At 46.1% G+C, this 19,027-nt stretch overlaps 1 protein-coding gene across 1 annotated transcript; it reads right to left on the bottom strand.

Moving 5' to 3' along the window:
- Window positions 1–15,778: 15,778 nt before the first annotated feature.
- LOC111843904 (GTPase IMAP family member 7-like) lies at window positions 15,779–17,804 on the bottom strand. The gene is made up of 2 exons (XM_023811884.2): window positions 17,722–17,804; window positions 15,779–17,068 (listed from the first exon to the last, which is right to left on the bottom strand). Exons 1-2 carry the CDS (start codon window positions 17,735–17,737, stop codon window positions 16,317–16,319), a joined length of 768 nt encoding a protein of 255 aa, XP_023667652.2. The 5' UTR covers window positions 17,738–17,804; the 3' UTR covers window positions 15,779–16,316.
- Between the last annotated feature and the right edge of the window lie 1,223 nt (window positions 17,805–19,027).

Below are 19,027 nucleotides of genomic sequence, written 5' to 3'. Positions count from 1 at the left end.
TAGAAGTAGTAGAAACGCGTGGAGACCCTTGAATCAAATTATTAACATTATCAAAATAAACCATAAACCAAGAAAAAGTATTAGTTTACTGCCGTATTTGATTGTATTTTTATTAACTACAGAGTGCCGAACTCCCTTTAGTGTACAATGTTTTTATGTTATTTGTCCACATGCATGATTTTGCCCCACCAGCACACTTCAGTACATGAAAAATTTTAACCCCTGAAGTTGATGGAAAGGGATGTTGCAGACATTGTTTGGAGGTGAGCCGCTCTTTTGGTTTCTGTTCCAGCAAAACCTGTTTATGATGTCGTAATCATAAACAATTACAAAATTAGTAATGTGGCCCTTATTGTTTAGTCTGAGAATAGCTATTATCTGACTAAAGACGTTGGTGAATCCAGTGGTCAACCAGCTAAGAAACTGTACAATTTTCATTCCTTTTTTTGTCAGATGCTTTTGTCCAAAGTGACGAGAGAGGAGAGGTAAGAAAATACAATCATAAATCTTTCAAGGAGCCAGCTTAGGTACAGTTGCTGCTAGCTTAAGCTTCCAGTGTTTGAAAAGAGCTATATAAACACTGTGGAAACGTTGCATCAAAAAAATTATGTACACTAATTTCACCCAAGAGAGAATCTATTAAGTGCAATATGCAAACACAAATATCTGGTGCAGTAGTTGGTGATGTGGAACTTAAAGAAAGTGTCTGGTGTAAAGAGGTAAAGAGTAGTGTGAAGAAGTGTAGATGTGTCCAGGTGAATGGAGGCTGCTGAAGGGAGTTCAAATTTGGAAGTTTCCATTATTCTCAAAGAATTATTCTCAAAGAAGAACTCAGATAATTTAACTATGTGTCTGTCAGGTTCTGTTTTCTGTAAAAAAAAAAAAAAACCCAAAGATAGTCAGGTCAAGTCAGTTGGGGAGCATGTGCTGATGCAGTGTTGCCTGCCGCACCCACCACATTGCAGAACTGCTCGGGATCCCAGGTGGTGCCCCCCCAGGCAGACGCACGGTCCGGTCAGACACTCCAGAAATGGCCATCCATCTGCCGCAGCCAGGTGATACGTGGGTGCCCCCTCGGCCTGGTCCAGCCACTTGGGTCCTCAGCAATGGGGATCCTGCAAGCCGGATCACCCTCAAGGAAACGGGCCACATGGCCATAGTGCCATAACTGACACTTAATGTGCTTCATCCAGATCTCCTCTAGCAACCACAAAACCAGCGAGACCCAATGATTCTTCAAAGACACACACTACTAAAGGAGACCAGTCTCTGTCTCAGCTCACTGGATAGCGTCCATGTCTTAGCCATAAAGCAAGTCAAGGAGCACCAGAACTCTAAAGACTTGGACCTTTGTCCTTTTGCAAAGATATCTGGAGCGTCACACACCCCTTTCTAGCGACCTCATGATCCTCTTATGCTCTCCCAATCCGTCTGCTGACTTCATAGGAAGAGTCACCAGAGACATGAATGTGGCTGTCAAGGTAGGTAAATCTCTCGACAAGGTCGACATTCTCCCCGCAGACAGACACACTGCTGATGGTTGTGCCTAAGAAGTCATTAAATGTCTGGATCTTGGTCTTTAACCAGGACACCCGCAATCCCTGACACTTAGACTCCTCGCTTAGTCTCTCGAGAGCCCTGATGAAAGCCTACCATTGACTCAACTAAGATCACAGCATCACTGGCAAAGTCAAGATCTGTAAATCCGTCTTCACCAATGGACACCCCAAAGCTGACAGACCCCACGACCCTGCCTAACACACAGTCCATACAAGCATTGAACATGGTTTGAGCAGGAACACCCCCCTGGCGATCCCCAGAATCAACTGAGAAGAACACAGAGGTTCTCCCTCCACTCTGCACAGCACTCACAGTACCAGTGCACATGCCGGCCATGACATCCAGCAACTTCGGGGTGATCCCGCAAAGTCTCAGGAAGTCCCATAGGGCAACTCAATCAACCGAGTCAAACGCTTTACAAAAATCGCCAAAGGCTGCAAGAACCTCTAATAATATTTGCGCTTGCACTCAATGAGAACCCTCATTGCCAGGATACAGTAGATGGTAGACTTCTTAGGTGTAAAACCAGACTGCTCCAGTCACGGACAGGCGAGCAAGTGATCACAGATCCTGTTAAGGATGACCCTAGCAAGGATCTTACCCGGCACTGAAAGCAGTGTTATCCCCCTGTAGTTGCTGCAATCCAGGTGTTCACCCTTCCCTTTCCAGATTTTCCAGTCAGTTGGGATGACGCCTGACTCCGAAATGGAAGCAAAGATTGCCTGCAATGCCAGGAGGACAGCCTTACCACCAGCCTGGAAAAGTTCACCCCGGATACCACAGATCCCTGCGGCCTTCCCTACCCCTAGGTGATTCACCACCCGTGCAATCTCAGTGAGATTGGGTGGTTCACAGCTGATCAGAGGATCAGCCTCAAAAACCATGGACCCAGAGATGTCCAGCATCCTAGCTAGAGGGTCAACTTTAAACAACTACTCAAAGTGGCCAACTTCAGTGGCATCCATAAGGAATGTTCCATCACCCACCCTGATTGCAAGTCTCCAAGGAACAGATTCAGATGTGCGTAATGCTTTGATTCCTCTGTAAGCAGGACGTGGGTCACTGGACCAGAAATGGTGTGCCATCTGCTCACAGATTTGTCTAACAAAAGCCTTTTTATCTGACATCAGAGCCCTCACAGCCGTCCTCCTCAGTTTCTGATACAGACTGGAGTTGCCACCAAGTCATGCGCTGCGACTCCTCTCGATAATATCCAGGATGTCCTGCAAGGCGAAACATCTCCGTCTAGGAATACCAACACAACCTTCAGCCACCTTCGGGGTCTTATCACATAAGGTCTCCCTTGAGTTGAATCTTCAGAGTAGCAACAACAAGTCTGTGATCAGAATTCACAAACTGGGTACTTCTGTAAACCCTGCAGTTCTGCAGGAGCCTCCAGTGTCTGCCCACAAGGATGTGATTGCCGCACCACCAGTATTGGAGTACCAAGAACAACAAACCCGGTCTCGAGACCCATGGGGACCGACACAATCCTCATAGCCAGCTCTGTCAGTGCCAGTGGTCACATTGAAGTCACCTACTATATGACTAGAAGAGTGGCACCCATCAAACACCAAGAGAAGTTACGAGTAAAATGTCTCCCTGACCGAGACATCACTCAACGTGGTTGGAGCATACACTTTATTTGCCTGTTAAAACAAATGACAAAACTTCTTTTCTGTCATTATTTAATTGCTTAAGAGATTTAAAGAGATGGCTGAATCGGAATTTTCTTTGTCTTAATGAGAACAAGACTGAGATCGTTGTGTTTGGTCGTCCTGGGGATTTAAGTGGTTGTGTAGATGGACTTGGTAATTTAGGTTGGTATGTTCGTCCTTTTATTAGGAATCTTGGTGTGATTTTTGACAGTGATTTTAAATTTGAAAAACAGATTAGTTCTGTTGTAAAAGCCAGTTTCTTTCAACTGAGAATTCTTGCTAAAGTCAAGCCTTACTTGCCAAGTAAGGAATTTGAAAGTGTAATTCATGCTTTTAAAACAACTAGACTAGACTACTGTAACTCTTTATATGTTGGTTTGGATGTGTCATGTATTCAACGTTTACAGTTAGTCCAGAATGCAGCAGCTCGTCTTCTAACTGGGACTAAAAAGTATGAGCATATTACGCCAGTCTTAGCTTCACTAAGAATCCTGTCCGTTACAGGATTGTTTTTAAGGTTTTATTGTTTGTTTATAAGATTTTTAATGGGTTGGCACCTGCTTATTTGTCAGAGCTTTTACATGTTTATACTCCTGCTAGAGCACTGAGGACATCCAATCAGGTGCTCCTTGATGTTCCAAGAGCAAGGCTAAAAAATAAAGGTGACCGAGCTTTTTCGGTGGTGGCACCAAATTTGTGGAATACTTTACCTGTACACATGAGAACTGCTCAGACTGTTGGAACATTTAAGTCATTGCTTAAGACCCATCTGTATTCTTTAGCTTTTATTTCGAGCTGAGTTGAGATACCGTGACTTTTAATAATTGTTTTTGGTTAGTTTATGTGTGAGTGTCAGATATTGTTAAGCACTTTGGTCAACCACGGTTGTTGTTAAATGTGCTATATAAATAAAATTGAACTGAACTGAACTGAACTGAGACAACAGACAACACACCCAAGGAGTGCTTTAGCCTGAATCTCATAATATGCTTGTTGAAAAGAGTGACATCAGACACCATCGAGAGGAGCCAATCCGCTACAGCAACAGCTACTCCCTGAGCATGGCAGCCATCAAACCGACTAGACCAAAAGCAGGTATACCCACCTACAGAGACCTGACCACTCCCCGGTCTGCGTACGTCTGAAAGTGCTGCCACCGAAATACGGAGGTTACAAAGCTCCCCCGACAGCAGAAAAAGATGGTCATTTTGCAGAAGAGACAAGACATTCCACACACCTACTTGGATGGGGCACCTCACACTGGGACTCAAGTGCCGTCATGCAGCAGGCGACACCTCAGCATCATACTAGCCCCGATTCCCAAGAGGCCTCACCCTATTAGCTCCCAGACAGTTTTGACTCGTTCGTGGATGTGGCTCCCCAGGGCTTTCCCCCATCCCTTTCATAGTGCATGCAGCCTTCCTATGGGCAGCTGCAGCAGAGGTATTCCTGTGGAGAGTAGAAGGGTATCATGCCTGATTATTTCGAGCTGGTGTGAGTTGTTTTACAGTGACCGCCAATCCTGCCACCAGCCTCCAAAAATTTAACCGAATTTAAGATACGCCACATTTATACTTTTTGGGTGTCAAAAAATACATCTCATTAATATTTTAGCTGTACTGCTACTCTGCTAAATAAATTGAGGGCATAATAAACATCTGTATCGTACCAAAAAAGCTGGCATCCACCCCAATTTTTTGCCCATCATCTGAAGCCCTGGTGATTCGTGTGCATGTCCGGTATATTATCAATATGATATCACCCAACTCTAGTTGAGAACCACTATAAGGATCATTCCTCCTTTGTTTTTCCTTGCCGTAACATTTATCTAAATGAGAATACGATTATTCACAGGTTAGGCATTTCATAACAAAAATAGGTGTGGGTCTTTAGAACAGAACCTGTACCTGTAACAAGAGTTAGTAGAAAAATAAAACTGAAAAACAAACATACCTCTCCCTTCTCAAAAGACATCATTGCAATCATATTTTCTTGTGTGTTATACATTCCGAGAATTTTCAAGGAATACTTCAGTTACTTGTGGGATAGTGAAAGCAACAATAGAGCAGAAGGATTTTGTTTGCGGTTAATTTGATGTCTGGGTTACTTGTCACTAATGGCTGAGAGGTCAGAGGCTCCAAACACTAGAGTAGGCAAAGGTTTCCCAGTAGTATTTATTCTTCTTAGCATTAATACAAATAAAACCAATAACAATCACCCAAGCAGGCTATGTCTTGGAGGTCCCTGCATCAGTAACAACCATTCACTGATTACAACACTCTTTCCCAGGAAAAAGGTCTATGTAGACTTTATCCTCTGCCGTGGAGGGATTAAACCAATAAACAATTAAGCATCTCAATACTAAATATTCCTTATTAACAGTTCTGAAATGCACAATTCCAAAATACGATTTTAATTACATTTATGAATAAATCCTGTAAAAATGTGAATTTTCCTTACATACATCATACAATAATCCTCATACCAATTTGTTTTTCCTCTCAGACTGAGAACAGCCTCATCACAAAAGTGTATTAGTAGCATTATTGTACTTTATTGTCTTAAACCCTAACACAAGCTAAAACTGGAGATTATCAGTAAAGTGTGAGAATGAAACAAGAGTTAAACTCAAAATCTAAAAACAAAATAGGCCAAAGATAATCATTCAAAGTTTACATTAGATCAGGGGACAGCAATCTTACCCAGAAAGGGCCGCTGTGTATGCAGGTTTTGATACAACTCCCTAATTAGATTACCAATTAGAGGACTGATTGACTGAGGAGTCCTCAAACCTGGGTTTTAACAGCTGACCTAAAGGTTACCCCAAAAACCTGCATACACACCGGCCCTTTGACAACAAGATTACTCACCCCTGCCTTGGATAGTTTAACTTAAGTCTGGCAGAAAAATTCACAACTTATCAGCACCTACACTCATGGTTATTGTAGTGCTTGGGAACCCATCAGGCAATGTGGTGGCATGCTGGACTGATGCCAAGTATAAACAGAATAATGTTTTTTCTCAATACCCCAGTCCAGTGAAGCCCCCATCAACCTCTCCAGTGTCTGGCCCTGAGGAGGCCGCATCACCTGACTCCCCAGCTGCTATCTTGCTGCCAGTGCCGGCCAACTGCCACATCACATCCAGTGCCTGTCCTGCCAGCTGCTGCTTAGCCTGCAGCCACTGTCCCATTGGCTGCCACTCTGCTGCCAGTGCCTGTTCTACATGCTGTCACTTTGTCGCTGTATCCCAGGTCTCCAGAGCCCATCTCACCATATTCTGGATCTCTAGTGGCAATTGTTCTGCTTGGTCTACCACAACCTGTTTCCCCTGCAGTATCTCTGGAGCCTGACTTCTCAGATGCTCCATCTGCACCCACCTTGCCAGCGGCTGCCACACCTGAGGCTGTCTCAACAGTGATTTCATTGCTTACTGCCACCCATCTCATGGGCCATCGCTTCAGCAAACTCAACTGAGCAAGACCCAGTGGATGCCCAGCTAGTGGATCTGGAGTGAGATCTAATGGTCATTGCTCTGGGTCCAACCTTGGTCACCCTTGCTCCAGTTCAATGTCCACAATTGCTTGGCTGCAGGTTCCTGCCCCAGTCTCCATTCTCCCATTCTCACAGAGGTTATCAGAGACCCATTGTTTCTTTTTTTTTCATTGTCGTTTTGTTCTGTTGTACAGGAGCAGCGGGGTTGAAGTGGGCGGCAAGCTGAGCTGTAGGTGGTGGAGGGTTTTCTTGGTGTTGCACTGGTTTCTGCTGGAGAGGTGTGTTCATGAGTGGTGTGTAGTGTCTGGGAGGTGCCCTCTTTTCAGCCAGCCATGGTGAGGCCCACTGTAGCTACTTGGTGTTTATAATTATTTTAATAGTCTAACTGGCGTTTAATGTATTGAGTGTGGCAATGATTAATTTTTTTGTGAAAGTGTGTGGGAAGGGCGGATACTGGTATTCGAGTTTGGTATCAGTGCGGCTATTTAGTCTTTTAATTTGCTCTTTTTAATTGTTAAAAAAGTTTTTGTATTTTTATTTGGAGAATCACGTCTCTGGTCTTGTTTACAGTGTGTCGAATTTGTGTGATCTTGTCAAATTGCCTTTATGGAAGGTATTCCATCTGGTTGTTCGGTCACATATGGTTGTTCCTGTGTTGCTCCCTGCCTTAGTTTGTGTACTTTACCTGTTTTTTTTTTACCCCTTGTCGTCAATTTGTTTTCTGGTTCTCCCTATCTCTTTTGTTCTGTGTGATAAAACCCTATTTGTTCAGAGGCACTAAGTGGATCGTCCCTCCTTTGTCATGCCCTGCCATAACACTTACCTAAATGTCAATACGATTATTCACAGGTTAGGCATTTCATAACAAAAATAAGTGTGGGTCTTTAGAACAGAACCTGTACCTGTAACAAGAGTTAGTAGAAAAATAAAACTGAAAAACAAACATACCTCTGCCTTCTCGAAAGACATCATTGCAATCATATTTTCTTGCGTGTTATACATTCAGAGAACTTTCAAGGAATACTTTAGTTACTTGTGGGAAAGTGAAAGCAAAATTAAAGCAGAAGGCAGGGTGACAAGGATTTTGTTTTTGGTTCATTCATGGCTGGGTTACTAGTCACAAATAGCTGAGGTCAGAGGCCCCAAACACCAGAGTAGGCAAAGGTGTCCCAGTAGTATTTAGTCTTCTGGGAAAGGTGCAAAATTGGCCTCCAATGGAGACCACTCAGCCTGCATCTCCATTCCAGTGTTTCCAGTCCCCAGTCCAGAGAAGCCCCAATCTACTTCTCCAGTGTCTAACCCTGAGTAGGCCACATCACCTGACTCCCCAGCTGCTATCTTACTGCCAGTGTCGGCCAACTGCTACATCACTTCCAGTGCCTGTCCTGCCAGCTACTGCTTCACTGCCAGCCACTATCCCATCGCCTGCCACTCCGCTGCCAGTGCCTGTCCCACATGCTGTCACTTAACCACCGTGTCCCGGGTCTCCAGAGCCGGTCTCACCACATTCCAGGTCTCTAGTGGCAGTTGCTCTGCTTTTTGTACCACAGCCTGTTTACCCTGCAGTATCTCTGGAGCCTGGTTCCCTGGACACTCCATCTGCACCCACCTTGCCAGTGGCTGCCTAGCCTGCACCCACCTCCCCAGCAACTGCTTTAGCTGCACCTGCCTTGCCAGCGGCTGCCTCACCTGTGGCCGCCTCATCACCGGCTGCCTTGCCTACTGCCATCCATCTCGTGGGCCATCTCTTCAGCAAACTCAACCGAGCAAGACCCAGAGGATGCTCCACTAGAGGATCTGGAGTGATATCCAGTAGGCATTTGCTCTGGGTCCAACCCTGGTCACCCTTGCTCCAGTTCAATATCCATGATTGCCACACTGCAGGTGCCTACCACAGTCTCCATTCTCAATTTTGAGAATGCAGAACACTCGGAGAGGTTCAAGGCTCTGTAGCTGCGAAAGGTTTACTAATCGGGAGGCAACCAAAGACAGAATCGGCAGGTAAAATCGTGGTTGGGTTAGCCGATGTAGGGTCAAGAAGGCCAGGAGGGTCTGTCCAACATAGAAGGCAGAAGATGGGGTTGGACACACAGCGGGGATCCGGGTAGGAAAGGCAGGGACACGATGGGGAGACTGGATCAGGGCTGCATGGAAGACAAGAGAGAATTGTGCAGTATGTCACACAGAATCAACAATACCTCAGCATTCAGATATTATGGAGTCCTGAGCCCATAATGTCCATAGTGAGTGACTCTCTTTGAGTGTGCTCCCCGTTTTGGATGGATGTAAAGGGTGTCCGTTCATTTGATAGGCTGTAGAGGCTGCTGGGATTGCCACACTGTGAGGGAGTGATGTAGACGCTGTGTGCATTTGTGTTGTGTGCCTGTTGAAGCAGCTGATTGGAATTATTTTGTAAGTATATTTGAGTGTTTCTGTGCCAGTATGGTTACGTGGGTGGTTGTTGTTACATTTTTTTTTCGGTCGGCTTCTGTGCTTGTCTGTCTTTGTTAATAAACAGCAGGAGTGTTACCGACAGCGGCGGGTGTCGCATGAGCGGCATTTCTGTCCACGTACCTTCGCTACAAACACCCATGGGAGTAATATCTAATATCGGTAATGTTAACTCGGAAAAGGACAGTTGCTCCTGAGCTTTGCTCGGTCACCTTGTCACCTCCGGCAGTAACCTGCTTTGAGAGGGTTTTTTGTGGTTTTTCGGCCTCCCAAGAGCAACTTCGCTTTATTTATTCTTATTTATTATTTATTCTTCTGCTCCTATTTATATATTTATATATACATCTTTTTATATATATCTATTACACTCTGCCAGGCTGATGTTGAGCAAAATAATGCAACGCAATTTCGTTCTGTTGTGCACTAACCCGTGTATCTCTGAATGACAATAAAGTAACTATTCTATTCTATTCTATTCTATTTTAGTTAAACGTGATTCAGAAGGAAGTTATTCTCGGGTAAGAAATTGTTAACTTTGTTATTTTAAAAGTTTAATTTCTAAGGTTATCTCTGACCCCATCGGATACCAGAGCATGTGAGCGGAGCAGAGCGGTGAGAATTTCCGCTCCTCGCTCATGAGGCTGTTGGCTCCGCCCGCTCCTCCGCTCTAATTCGCACTAAGGCGCTCCGCTCAACACCGCTCCTCGCTCCACTAAAATTTCCTCCCGCTCCAGTCAAATCGCTCCACGCTCACTCCCGTTTAAAAGAGGGACATATAATCTGCATGCCTAACAAACGTCACCTTAAACTGAAGCCTTATATCATAAAGAAATATGAGCAATGGCAACATTGTCACTTAGAACAGAAAATATTTATTTATAAACAACATATAGGCAACAACGGACAGGTTTGGCAATGGCATTCCACACAAAAATAGGCTTAAAATGAAGGAATCAGTGGGCTTAATAGCCTAAAGAATATACAGGCTAAGCATCCACGTTTTAAATTCCTCAATTTTTTTCTGTTGATGCTGCTGCTGCGTCTCTATAAAATAATTTTTCACTGACAGCGTTACATGAATTTAAAAAATCTTATTAGACCTACTGTACTTTGAATGACAAAACTAATTTATTTGATTACCAATATTTACTTTATAGGCTTTTATACTTTTATTTACTTTATAGACTTGATATGCTACAACCATATAAAACTTGCACGCGTTTTGCTCTGGCTTCCGCTTGTTCGCGTAGCACACTCATGTTTCTGAGAAAAGTGATTCCAAAGTGAATCTTTACTCACTGAAACAGTTTCACCACATTGTTGTTCTTGCTGTACATTCTTGTCATCTATATGTTTGATAAGAATAGTACACTTGTATGATCTATCAGTTTCCTTTGTGAAATACTTTGTGAATTCCATCTCGGCCAATTTGTGTAACAGTCTTGATAATTGTACAGATGAATTCTGGGTATATTTGGGCACGCCTCAGAATCGTAGTGTGAGCGGTATCGGAGCGAAATTGGAGCGAGACAGAGCGACCGCTCCAGCCTTAATTACAAAACCGCTCCGCGCTCTGACCAAATTCCGCCCGCTCTGCTCCTCGCTCACGCTCCGCTCCGCTCACATGCTCTGATCTATACAGGAAAACAAAAAATAACAGCATTTCAGTTTTCATTATTATAATAAATTAGATCTGGCAAATGCTACTGTCACGGTCGGGCGAAAGGCGATCAGGGAAACAGGCAGACGGAGTCAGGAAGTAGGGCAAAAACGGGGATTTATTGGAAGGAACGGGACCGGGGAATCACGACAGGCAACATTAATGACGAGTCTGGGGAAGACTGACTCAGACGAGGACTAAATACAAAAGACAAGCCACGGATAACGAGCCACAGGTGAGAACAATCAGGGCGAAACAGGAGGTAATGAGGTGGGCGTGGCACACATCAGGAGCGGCCGGAGCAGCACGTGACATAACCCCCCCCAAAGGCGCGCACACCGGGCGCGCCCGAGAGGAGGCGACGGACTGGACGAAACCGGGGAACAGGACCTGGAAGACAGAACCAAAACATCAACGAGGGACCGTAATCAGGACAGAGGAACAAAACAGGAACAGGGACCAGAAGAACGACAAGACACGACAAAGAACAGAAAACGCAGACAGGCAAACAGAGAAGGGGAACACAGAGGGAACACCCACAGGCGACACGAAGGGGCCAGGAGTGAACAGAGGAGACATAGAGGGCAGAGGAGCAGAGACAGGAGGCAGAAAGGGAAAGGGAGGAGGAACAAGGGGAGCCCAAGGGAACCCAGGCGGGCGACGGGCAGTGGCCGGAGGGGCCGCAGGCGAGAGGGAGAAGGGAGCAGAAAGGGACCACCCAGGGGCCAAGGGAACGGGGCGAGGGAGTGACGGAGGGGACACGGAGGGAGCAGGAGGGAACACCAGTGCAGGCAGGCAGGAGGGGGAAGCCGCGGCAGGCGGAGGCACAGCCGAAGCCGGCGAAGGCGCCGTCCAACGCCCAGCCGGAGCAGGGGGGCCCGGAGGCGGCCGACACGGAGCCGGAGGCAGGACTGAGGACCGGCACCGAGGATCCAGGGGGGGACCCGGAGGGGACCGCCGACCCCGAGTCGGAGGACCCGCAGGCAGCCACCGAGCCACAGCCAGGGGCCGAACGGGCGAGCCAGGGGGCAGGGCGGGCTGGACCCGAGCCCGGCGCCTTTGTCCCCGTCCCTTACGGGACACCGAAAGGCGGGGTCCTGTGGGGCATCGGCCTTGTCGGGGCAAGAGCAAAGGAGTCAGTAGGGCTGGGGGAACCAGAGGCAGGGCCTCTGGTGAGGCAGCAGGTGGTGCCGCCGGAGCCGCGGGCGTGGCCGCAGGCGGGGCAGCCAGAGCCGCGGGCATGGCCGCGGGCAGGACGGGAGAGGCGGCCTCAGGCAGGGCCGCGGGCGTGTGGCCAGCAGGGGGCGCCTCGGCGGGCGCCGCCATCACTTGGCCAACAGGGGGCGCCTCGGCAGGCACCTTGGGCGTGTGGCCAGCAGGGGGCGCCTCGGCGGGCGCCGCCATCACTCGGCCAGCAGGGGGCGCCTCAGCAGGCACCTCGGGCGCCTCAGTCACGTGGCCGGCAGGGGGTGCCTCGGCATGCACCTCCGTCGTGCGGCCAGCAGGGGGCGCCTCGGCGGGCACCTCAGGCGGAGCGGCTTCCTCCGTTGCAGGCGGAGGCGAAGCCAGGCCCTCGGGCGGAGCTGCAGCGGGCACCCTCAGTTCCTGGCCAGCAGGGGGCGCCCCGGCGGGCGCCGCCATCACGCGGCCAGTAGGGGGCGCCGCAGCGGGCGCCACCATCACGCGGCCAGCAGGGGGCGCCGCAGCAGGCGCTGCCATCACACAGCCAGCAGGGGGCGCAACCGCGGCCACCTCGGGCAGTTCAGACGCCGGCAGGACAGGCGAGACAGGCAGATTAGGCACCGGCAGGACAGGCGCCGGCAGGACAGGCGAGACAGGCAGATCAGGTGCCGGCAGGACAGGCGATACCGCTGGAAAGGCGGCGGCAGCTGCAGCAGGCGGTGCTGCGGGCAGATCGGCGACAGCAGCAGGCAATGCAGCCGCGGGCAGATCGGCGACAGCAGCAGGCAGCGCAGCCGCGGGCAAATCGGCGACAGCCGCGGCAGGCAGTGCCGCGGGCAGTGTGGCGGCAGCAGCAGGCGGTGCCGCGGGCAGGTCCGAAGCCTGCAGGTCCGGCACCAGCAGCAGGAGAGGTGCCAAGCGATGAGGCGCTGCTCCTTTAAGGGCTCTCGGCACCCAAGAGATAGCGTCCCTCATTGCACGTATTCCGCCTTGACCCAGGCGCGCCGGCCGGTAGTTGTATGCCTCCATCAGGGGCGGCTTCTCCAGGCGGGTGCTGATCAGGCGGGCAGCGGCGGGGTCCTCCCAGGCGGGGAGTAAGGAGCAGGCCCCCAGGGAGAGCATCGGAGCTTCTACCTCCCCTTTTCCCCGGCGTCTCTTCTTCTTTCGCCGCCCGGATCCAGCAGGAGGAGGCGGGGTTGCCTCCGCACAGACGAGCAGCTGGAGCCTCTTTTCCTCGAACTGGAGGACCAGCTGCCGCAGCAGGGAACGCACCTCCTCCACGATGCGTTCCTCTGTTTGGGGCTGTACGCTCTGGAGGAGATCCCAGCTTTGAGTCACAAGGCTGTTCAGAGCTGGGTCGTCCTGGATCTCGGGTTGTTCTTTCCAGAGCGCTACCTCATGCAGCAGGATGAGCCAAATGTCCTCCTCCTGCTGCGTTGCGTCTTGGGGGAGACTCGTCATTCTGTCACGTTCGGCTTGGAGGCGAGCAGGGAAGCAGGCGAGAGCAGCCAGGAAGTCAGGTAAACGTGGGTGTATTGTCCGTCTGTCGTGCCTTCCTGGCTGCTCTCGCCTGCTTCCCTGCTCGCCTCCAAGCCGAACGTGACAGCTACAAAGTCGACCAATGAGGCCAAAGCCAATGCACGTTTCAGTCATTGTTTTGTACAATTTGTACATTGCTTTGTAAACTATGAACATATGTTATTCTACTTCACTCAGTTGCTAACTTGATCTGTACAAAATTAGATAAATATTTAATGCAGGGTTACGTGTGAAGCTGCTAAAAATATCTAAAGTAAACGAAAAAAGGATACTTACCAAGTTCATAGACTCTGCATCCACTTTTAACTTAAGCCTACAAGGCCAAAAATATGTAAATGTTAATACGAGCTTGCCGGTGTCTCTACCATCCCTAGTTTTCACAACTCTTATTATTAACTATTTTTCCAATATATTGCTAACTTTGTGTCATTAGCTTTAACGTAATGGATAAAAGTTACAGCTAGCCTCAAGTACATTAACAGCTGAAGGCAAGCATAAATTTGCATTTTCAAGAACAGATCGCTTAACAAAAACAGAATAAAAAATATGACTTAATTCCGCTGACTAACCGATTACAATATTAACGTTACATATAAATTAAATATGGCAGTGGGGTTAATGGTTAAAAAATGTGCGCGAAGCAGAGCACTGCAGACGCTTGTCGAGCTTTCGACATTAACGTTACCGGTAAAAAGACAGCAAAGCCAAACATGAAACATGTTTAAAAGATATACTTGTAGTTATTATGATAAAATAAAAAGCAGATTAAAAAACATTTACTTACAAATCTCCCCACGTGCGTCCAGACTCGCAGGAGTGTCCGCCATCTTGGTTAAGCTCAAAGCTGCAGGGATTTTAGGAACTGTAGCAGCTTGGATCGAAGACTGGTTAACAGACAGGAAGCAACGGGTAGTTATTAGAGGCACAATGTCACAGTGGGCCTGCGTTCATAGTGGGGTACCGCAGGGTTCAATTTTAGGACCACTATTGTTCCTAATTTACATTAATGATATTGACACCAATACATACAGTAAACTGGTGAAATTTGCAGACGACACCAAGGTGGGTGGTGTAGCAGATACTGATCTAGCAGCGGAGAGGCTACAATGGGATCTGGATTTAATTAGCGACTGGGCTGATATCTGGCAGATGAAATTTAAAGTAAATAAATGTAAGGTAATCCATGCAGGGAGCAGAAATATAAAGTACAGATATTTTATGGGTTCCACTGAAATAAAGGTAGCTGATTATGAGAAAGACTTCGGTGTGTATGTTGATGCTTCCATGTCCCACTCTCGCCAGCGTGGGGAAGCAATTAAAAAGGCCAATAGGACGTTGGGTTACATCTATAGGTGTGTAGAGTTTAAGCCAAGGAAGGTGATGCTACAATTATATAATTCCTTGGTAAGACCCCACCTAGAATATTTTGTGCAGGTTTGGTCACCATACCTTAAAAAGGACATTGCTGCCTTGGAAAAGGTTCAACGTAGGGCTGCAAGAATGATTCCAGGTCTTAGAGGAATGTCTTACAGTATGAGGGGAGGTTAGCTGAGCTGAATCTGTTCAGCCTCGCGAAGGAGATTAAGGGGGGACATGATCCAAGTATATAAGATTCTAACAGATCTCGATGCTGTTCAGCCAAATGACTACTTTAATATTAGTTTAAATACTAGAACTCGTGGCCATAGGTGGAAATTAGCAGGTTGAACATTTTAAACTGAACTTGAGAAAACACTTCTTTACACAGCGTGTAGTTAGAGTATGGAATAGTCTTCCTGCTAGTGTAGCGGAAGCTAAAACCATGGGTTCCTTTAAATCAGAGCTAGAGCATTTTAACAACTCTGAGCTATTAGTTAAGTTCTCCCCAAATGAGCTTGATGGGCCGAATGGCCTCCTCTCCTTTGTAAATTTCTTATGTTCTTATGATGTAGGCTCCAAGCTGTCCACCACTGTGAACTAGATACATTGCTGTGAAATAGATTTTTTGATAGATTTCCTTGAACTTTCATGAAGCCCAGACTCTAAACAATGAAACCCTGTTTGCAGTTGCTATCGTCAGCTGATAAAGGCTGAAAGAACAGAAGCCAACCAACTGGAGTTTGCAAGTTTGCAAGGAATTCAAGGAGTCCTACCTGGAAGAATGCACATTTTAATAAAACAAGCAAGTTTAAGTTCCATTAAACGTACAGTATAAATTTTATCTGAGGAAAAAAAAAATATTGTTTAACGGGATGTATTTAATATTGTTCTATGTTTTGGTAACTATAATTGAAAAGAAAAGACATTTAATATAAACAGACCAAGCTTTTGTGTGTGTGTTTTTTTTTAACACAGTCCCATTTTATTTCAAGTAAAAAAATTAAAAAAAATTATAATGATACTGGTCCTATTAAGCTCATTTGCATGATTCACAATGACTGGAGTAAGATAAGCAAGTGAATTTAGAGACAGAGCTTGACTTGTCACTGATTCCACTGTCTTAAGCTTTTTAATTTTTGGTGACTCAGTTTCATCTTAGTGCAGTAATATTAATAATAGCCAGTTTTTAAAGGACATGACAGTTAGTGTAACTGGGCATTTACATTTTGTTTTTGATCATTCTTTTGGCATCTTTAGCTGCTGTATCAAAGCTTAACACATGGCATGTAACCTGCAAGACACTGTGCTATGTGTACATATGTAATATATAGGTGACATACAGTAAGGCTCATGTAAACCGATGATAACCGGTGCTGAATCTAATTTAACCAATTTCACTATTGTTTGTTAGTATTAAAGCAAAACACATTTACACATAGGTGTCCTTTCTTTGTCATTTCTTCCATCTCTCTGAGCATTGCTGTCTTTGCCTCTTGTCACTGGGCTGCCTTGTGCCTGCATCTTCCTTCCATCTCTCATAGCACATTCAGTTGCAAGTTCTTTTCTATCCTTCCTTTCTACACCATTCACAGAATCAGTCAGCTGTGTGTCCCCTTCACCTCTGTCCAGCATACCATCCACCATGTTCAGAAGCTCTGTCACCTGCCTGTGATTGCTGGTGTCCCTGTTGTTGAAGACATGGCACCTGTTCCCACATTTCTCCACTAGGACTTTGAGTTCTGTCTGAGCATTCATCAGGAAGTCCTGAATGGTGATGCCCTCCAGATCATCACCATAACTGAACAGAATTATCATGCGCCGTGTGACGTCTCGGCCAAACACGCGTTCAGTCTGCTCCACTAACTTCTTCTCTCCCTCTGTGAAGCGACCCAACTGTAACACCAGAAGATAAACACAGGGACCTTCTGATACCAAGGACCTACAGGTGTCAATGTGGGGCTTAGGATCAGGGAGAGAGTCATCAAAGAAGTCTGGTGTGTCGATGACAGTGACCTGTCTCCCCTGAATGGACTCTGTCCATTTTTTACACTCTGTGGTTACTGGTTTGGTGCTGAGGACGGACTGGAACCCTTTTCTGCCCAGTATGGTGTTTCCACAGCAGCTCTTCCCTGAGCCTCTCCTGCCCAGCAGCACCAGTGTGACAGCTAAAAGAAAAATAAACTTTGTAACCAAAAATTGCAAATTTCCAGTAAAAAAAACAACATCCTAAAGTTGCTTTTGTGTCCTTTTGGTTACATAGGGATGTTTTAGCAGAAATGTTTCCTTTTACATAAGTACATGTTTCAGTTATGGATGATAAGCTGCTATCACTGGCCCCTAGTGTGCAGCCCGACGTGGGATTATTATCCACCGCCTTTGATACAACAATTATTTCAGAAGAATTAATATATTTATACGTTTATTGTTTGCTGCTCAATAATCATATTAAATGACATCTTTCATGCTGTATTTGTTGAGGTTATATTTCCATGCTGTATTTACATTTAAGCAACAACATAATTAAGTGTAAGAGAGTTTTTATTAAAGCAGGCAGGTTCTCATGTGAAACACAGATTATTAGTGATTTCAATCATTTTAAAACATGATGAAACCCAAGATTTTTGTTCTGTCCAAAAGCATAAATATCTAAGTTGGAAACACGTTTAAAAGTTACATGAAGGTCATTGACTGAGTCATAGAAAAAACATAAAACAGAGACAATTTTCTAGGTAAAAAAGCTGTTAAGCAAATGAAATAATAAATAATAGTCCCTGTTTCCAAAGGCTCTTTTTTTTTTTAACAAAAGTTGAATACTTACTATCACCCTTAGTCATATCTCTTTGTGCACCTGGAACGAGCCTGAACTTCTCGCTAATGTCTCCCTGAGAGACGGTGCATTTGGTATAGTTATAGTGCCTTTGGTATGCCTTTAAGAGAGGGCGGGAGCATTGTGTGGGAGGTACTTAACATTACTCGGCACATAAATACCCTCAGCATGCCACAGCATTACTCTGAATCCATATAAAAGAAGCAGTGAATCACTGCAGGTTTAAAGTTGATTTCACTTTCAAAACCAGCTCATTGGGCAGCTTAGGCAGTCGCCTAGCCGACCAACGTCAGAGAACATGGGTTTGTTTATACCCCTAAAAGTAATTACGCACTTTGCGGTGCTGGTACAGAACAGCCGCACTTAGCCAGCCAATGTCCCTTCGTCTCAGGCGATGTGTACCACAACTGCTGCTCTGCGGTGTAGCTGAGCCTTGGCAATTAATCGTGTATACAGTCATTGCGATACAGAAATTCTATAAAACATATATGATAATACTATCCTCCTATGGTATCAAAAGCAATGCAATTACAGTTACTCTCATCAAAGACAAATTAACGTGTTATTGCTTGAGATCCTCCTATTAGTTTGCACTTTATGATTAACAGTAATGTGTTAATGCATTAACAGGCTGAGGTCTTTATTCTTACATCTTTATTCTACATCTTTGTTTGATTATGTTCTGTGAAATATTTTTAATTGCTCATTTCCTTCAAAGGGCCCATCATTTAAGACATATTATTTTTGTGTGTAACTATTTCTAATTTATTTTTCATCATGTGATAATGTTGCTGTACAGTGATGTGGGTGCAGTGAAGCTCACCTAGGGTGACACATGGGCTTCAGCCTGTTCTGGTCATGTTTGGGTTTCAGTGTTACAGTGGAAGCCTTAAGGTGAATGGTCAAAAAAAGGATTAAAGGGACGTTCTGTAATGCTGACTTTACTGCTCGTGTCTTTTTCAACTCATTAGAAAGTTTCAAAGCAACTGAATCTGAATATTTTTTTGGAACAATAAAACAAAGAAGCTTATATAAATACGGTCCGGTGAAGTTCACATAAAACCGACCCTGGACTCTCCACGGCTTTTGCTCGGATTAAAAGGCCAATACCCCAGTTGGCCTGATAATGAAAAGTGGCAGAGGGCAGAGCGAGGTGCCTGCAACACCAGTGCTACCCAGGGGCATTGCTAGAGATTTTGGGCCCCATGAAAGCATATCATATTAGGCCCCCCAGTCCAAACCAATCCAGTTATTTTCCTAATTTTTTAGGGCCCCTGTCACTCAGGGGCCCTTGGAA

The sequence above is a fragment of the Paramormyrops kingsleyae genome, chromosome 9 (genome assembly GCF_048594095.1).
Source record: "Paramormyrops kingsleyae isolate MSU_618 chromosome 9, PKINGS_0.4, whole genome shotgun sequence".
In the NCBI taxonomy this organism is placed as follows: domain Eukaryota; kingdom Metazoa; phylum Chordata; class Actinopteri; order Osteoglossiformes; family Mormyridae; genus Paramormyrops; species Paramormyrops kingsleyae.
The sequence above is the reverse complement of the archived record's forward strand: the minus strand, read 5'-3'. Positions and strand labels throughout refer to the sequence as shown.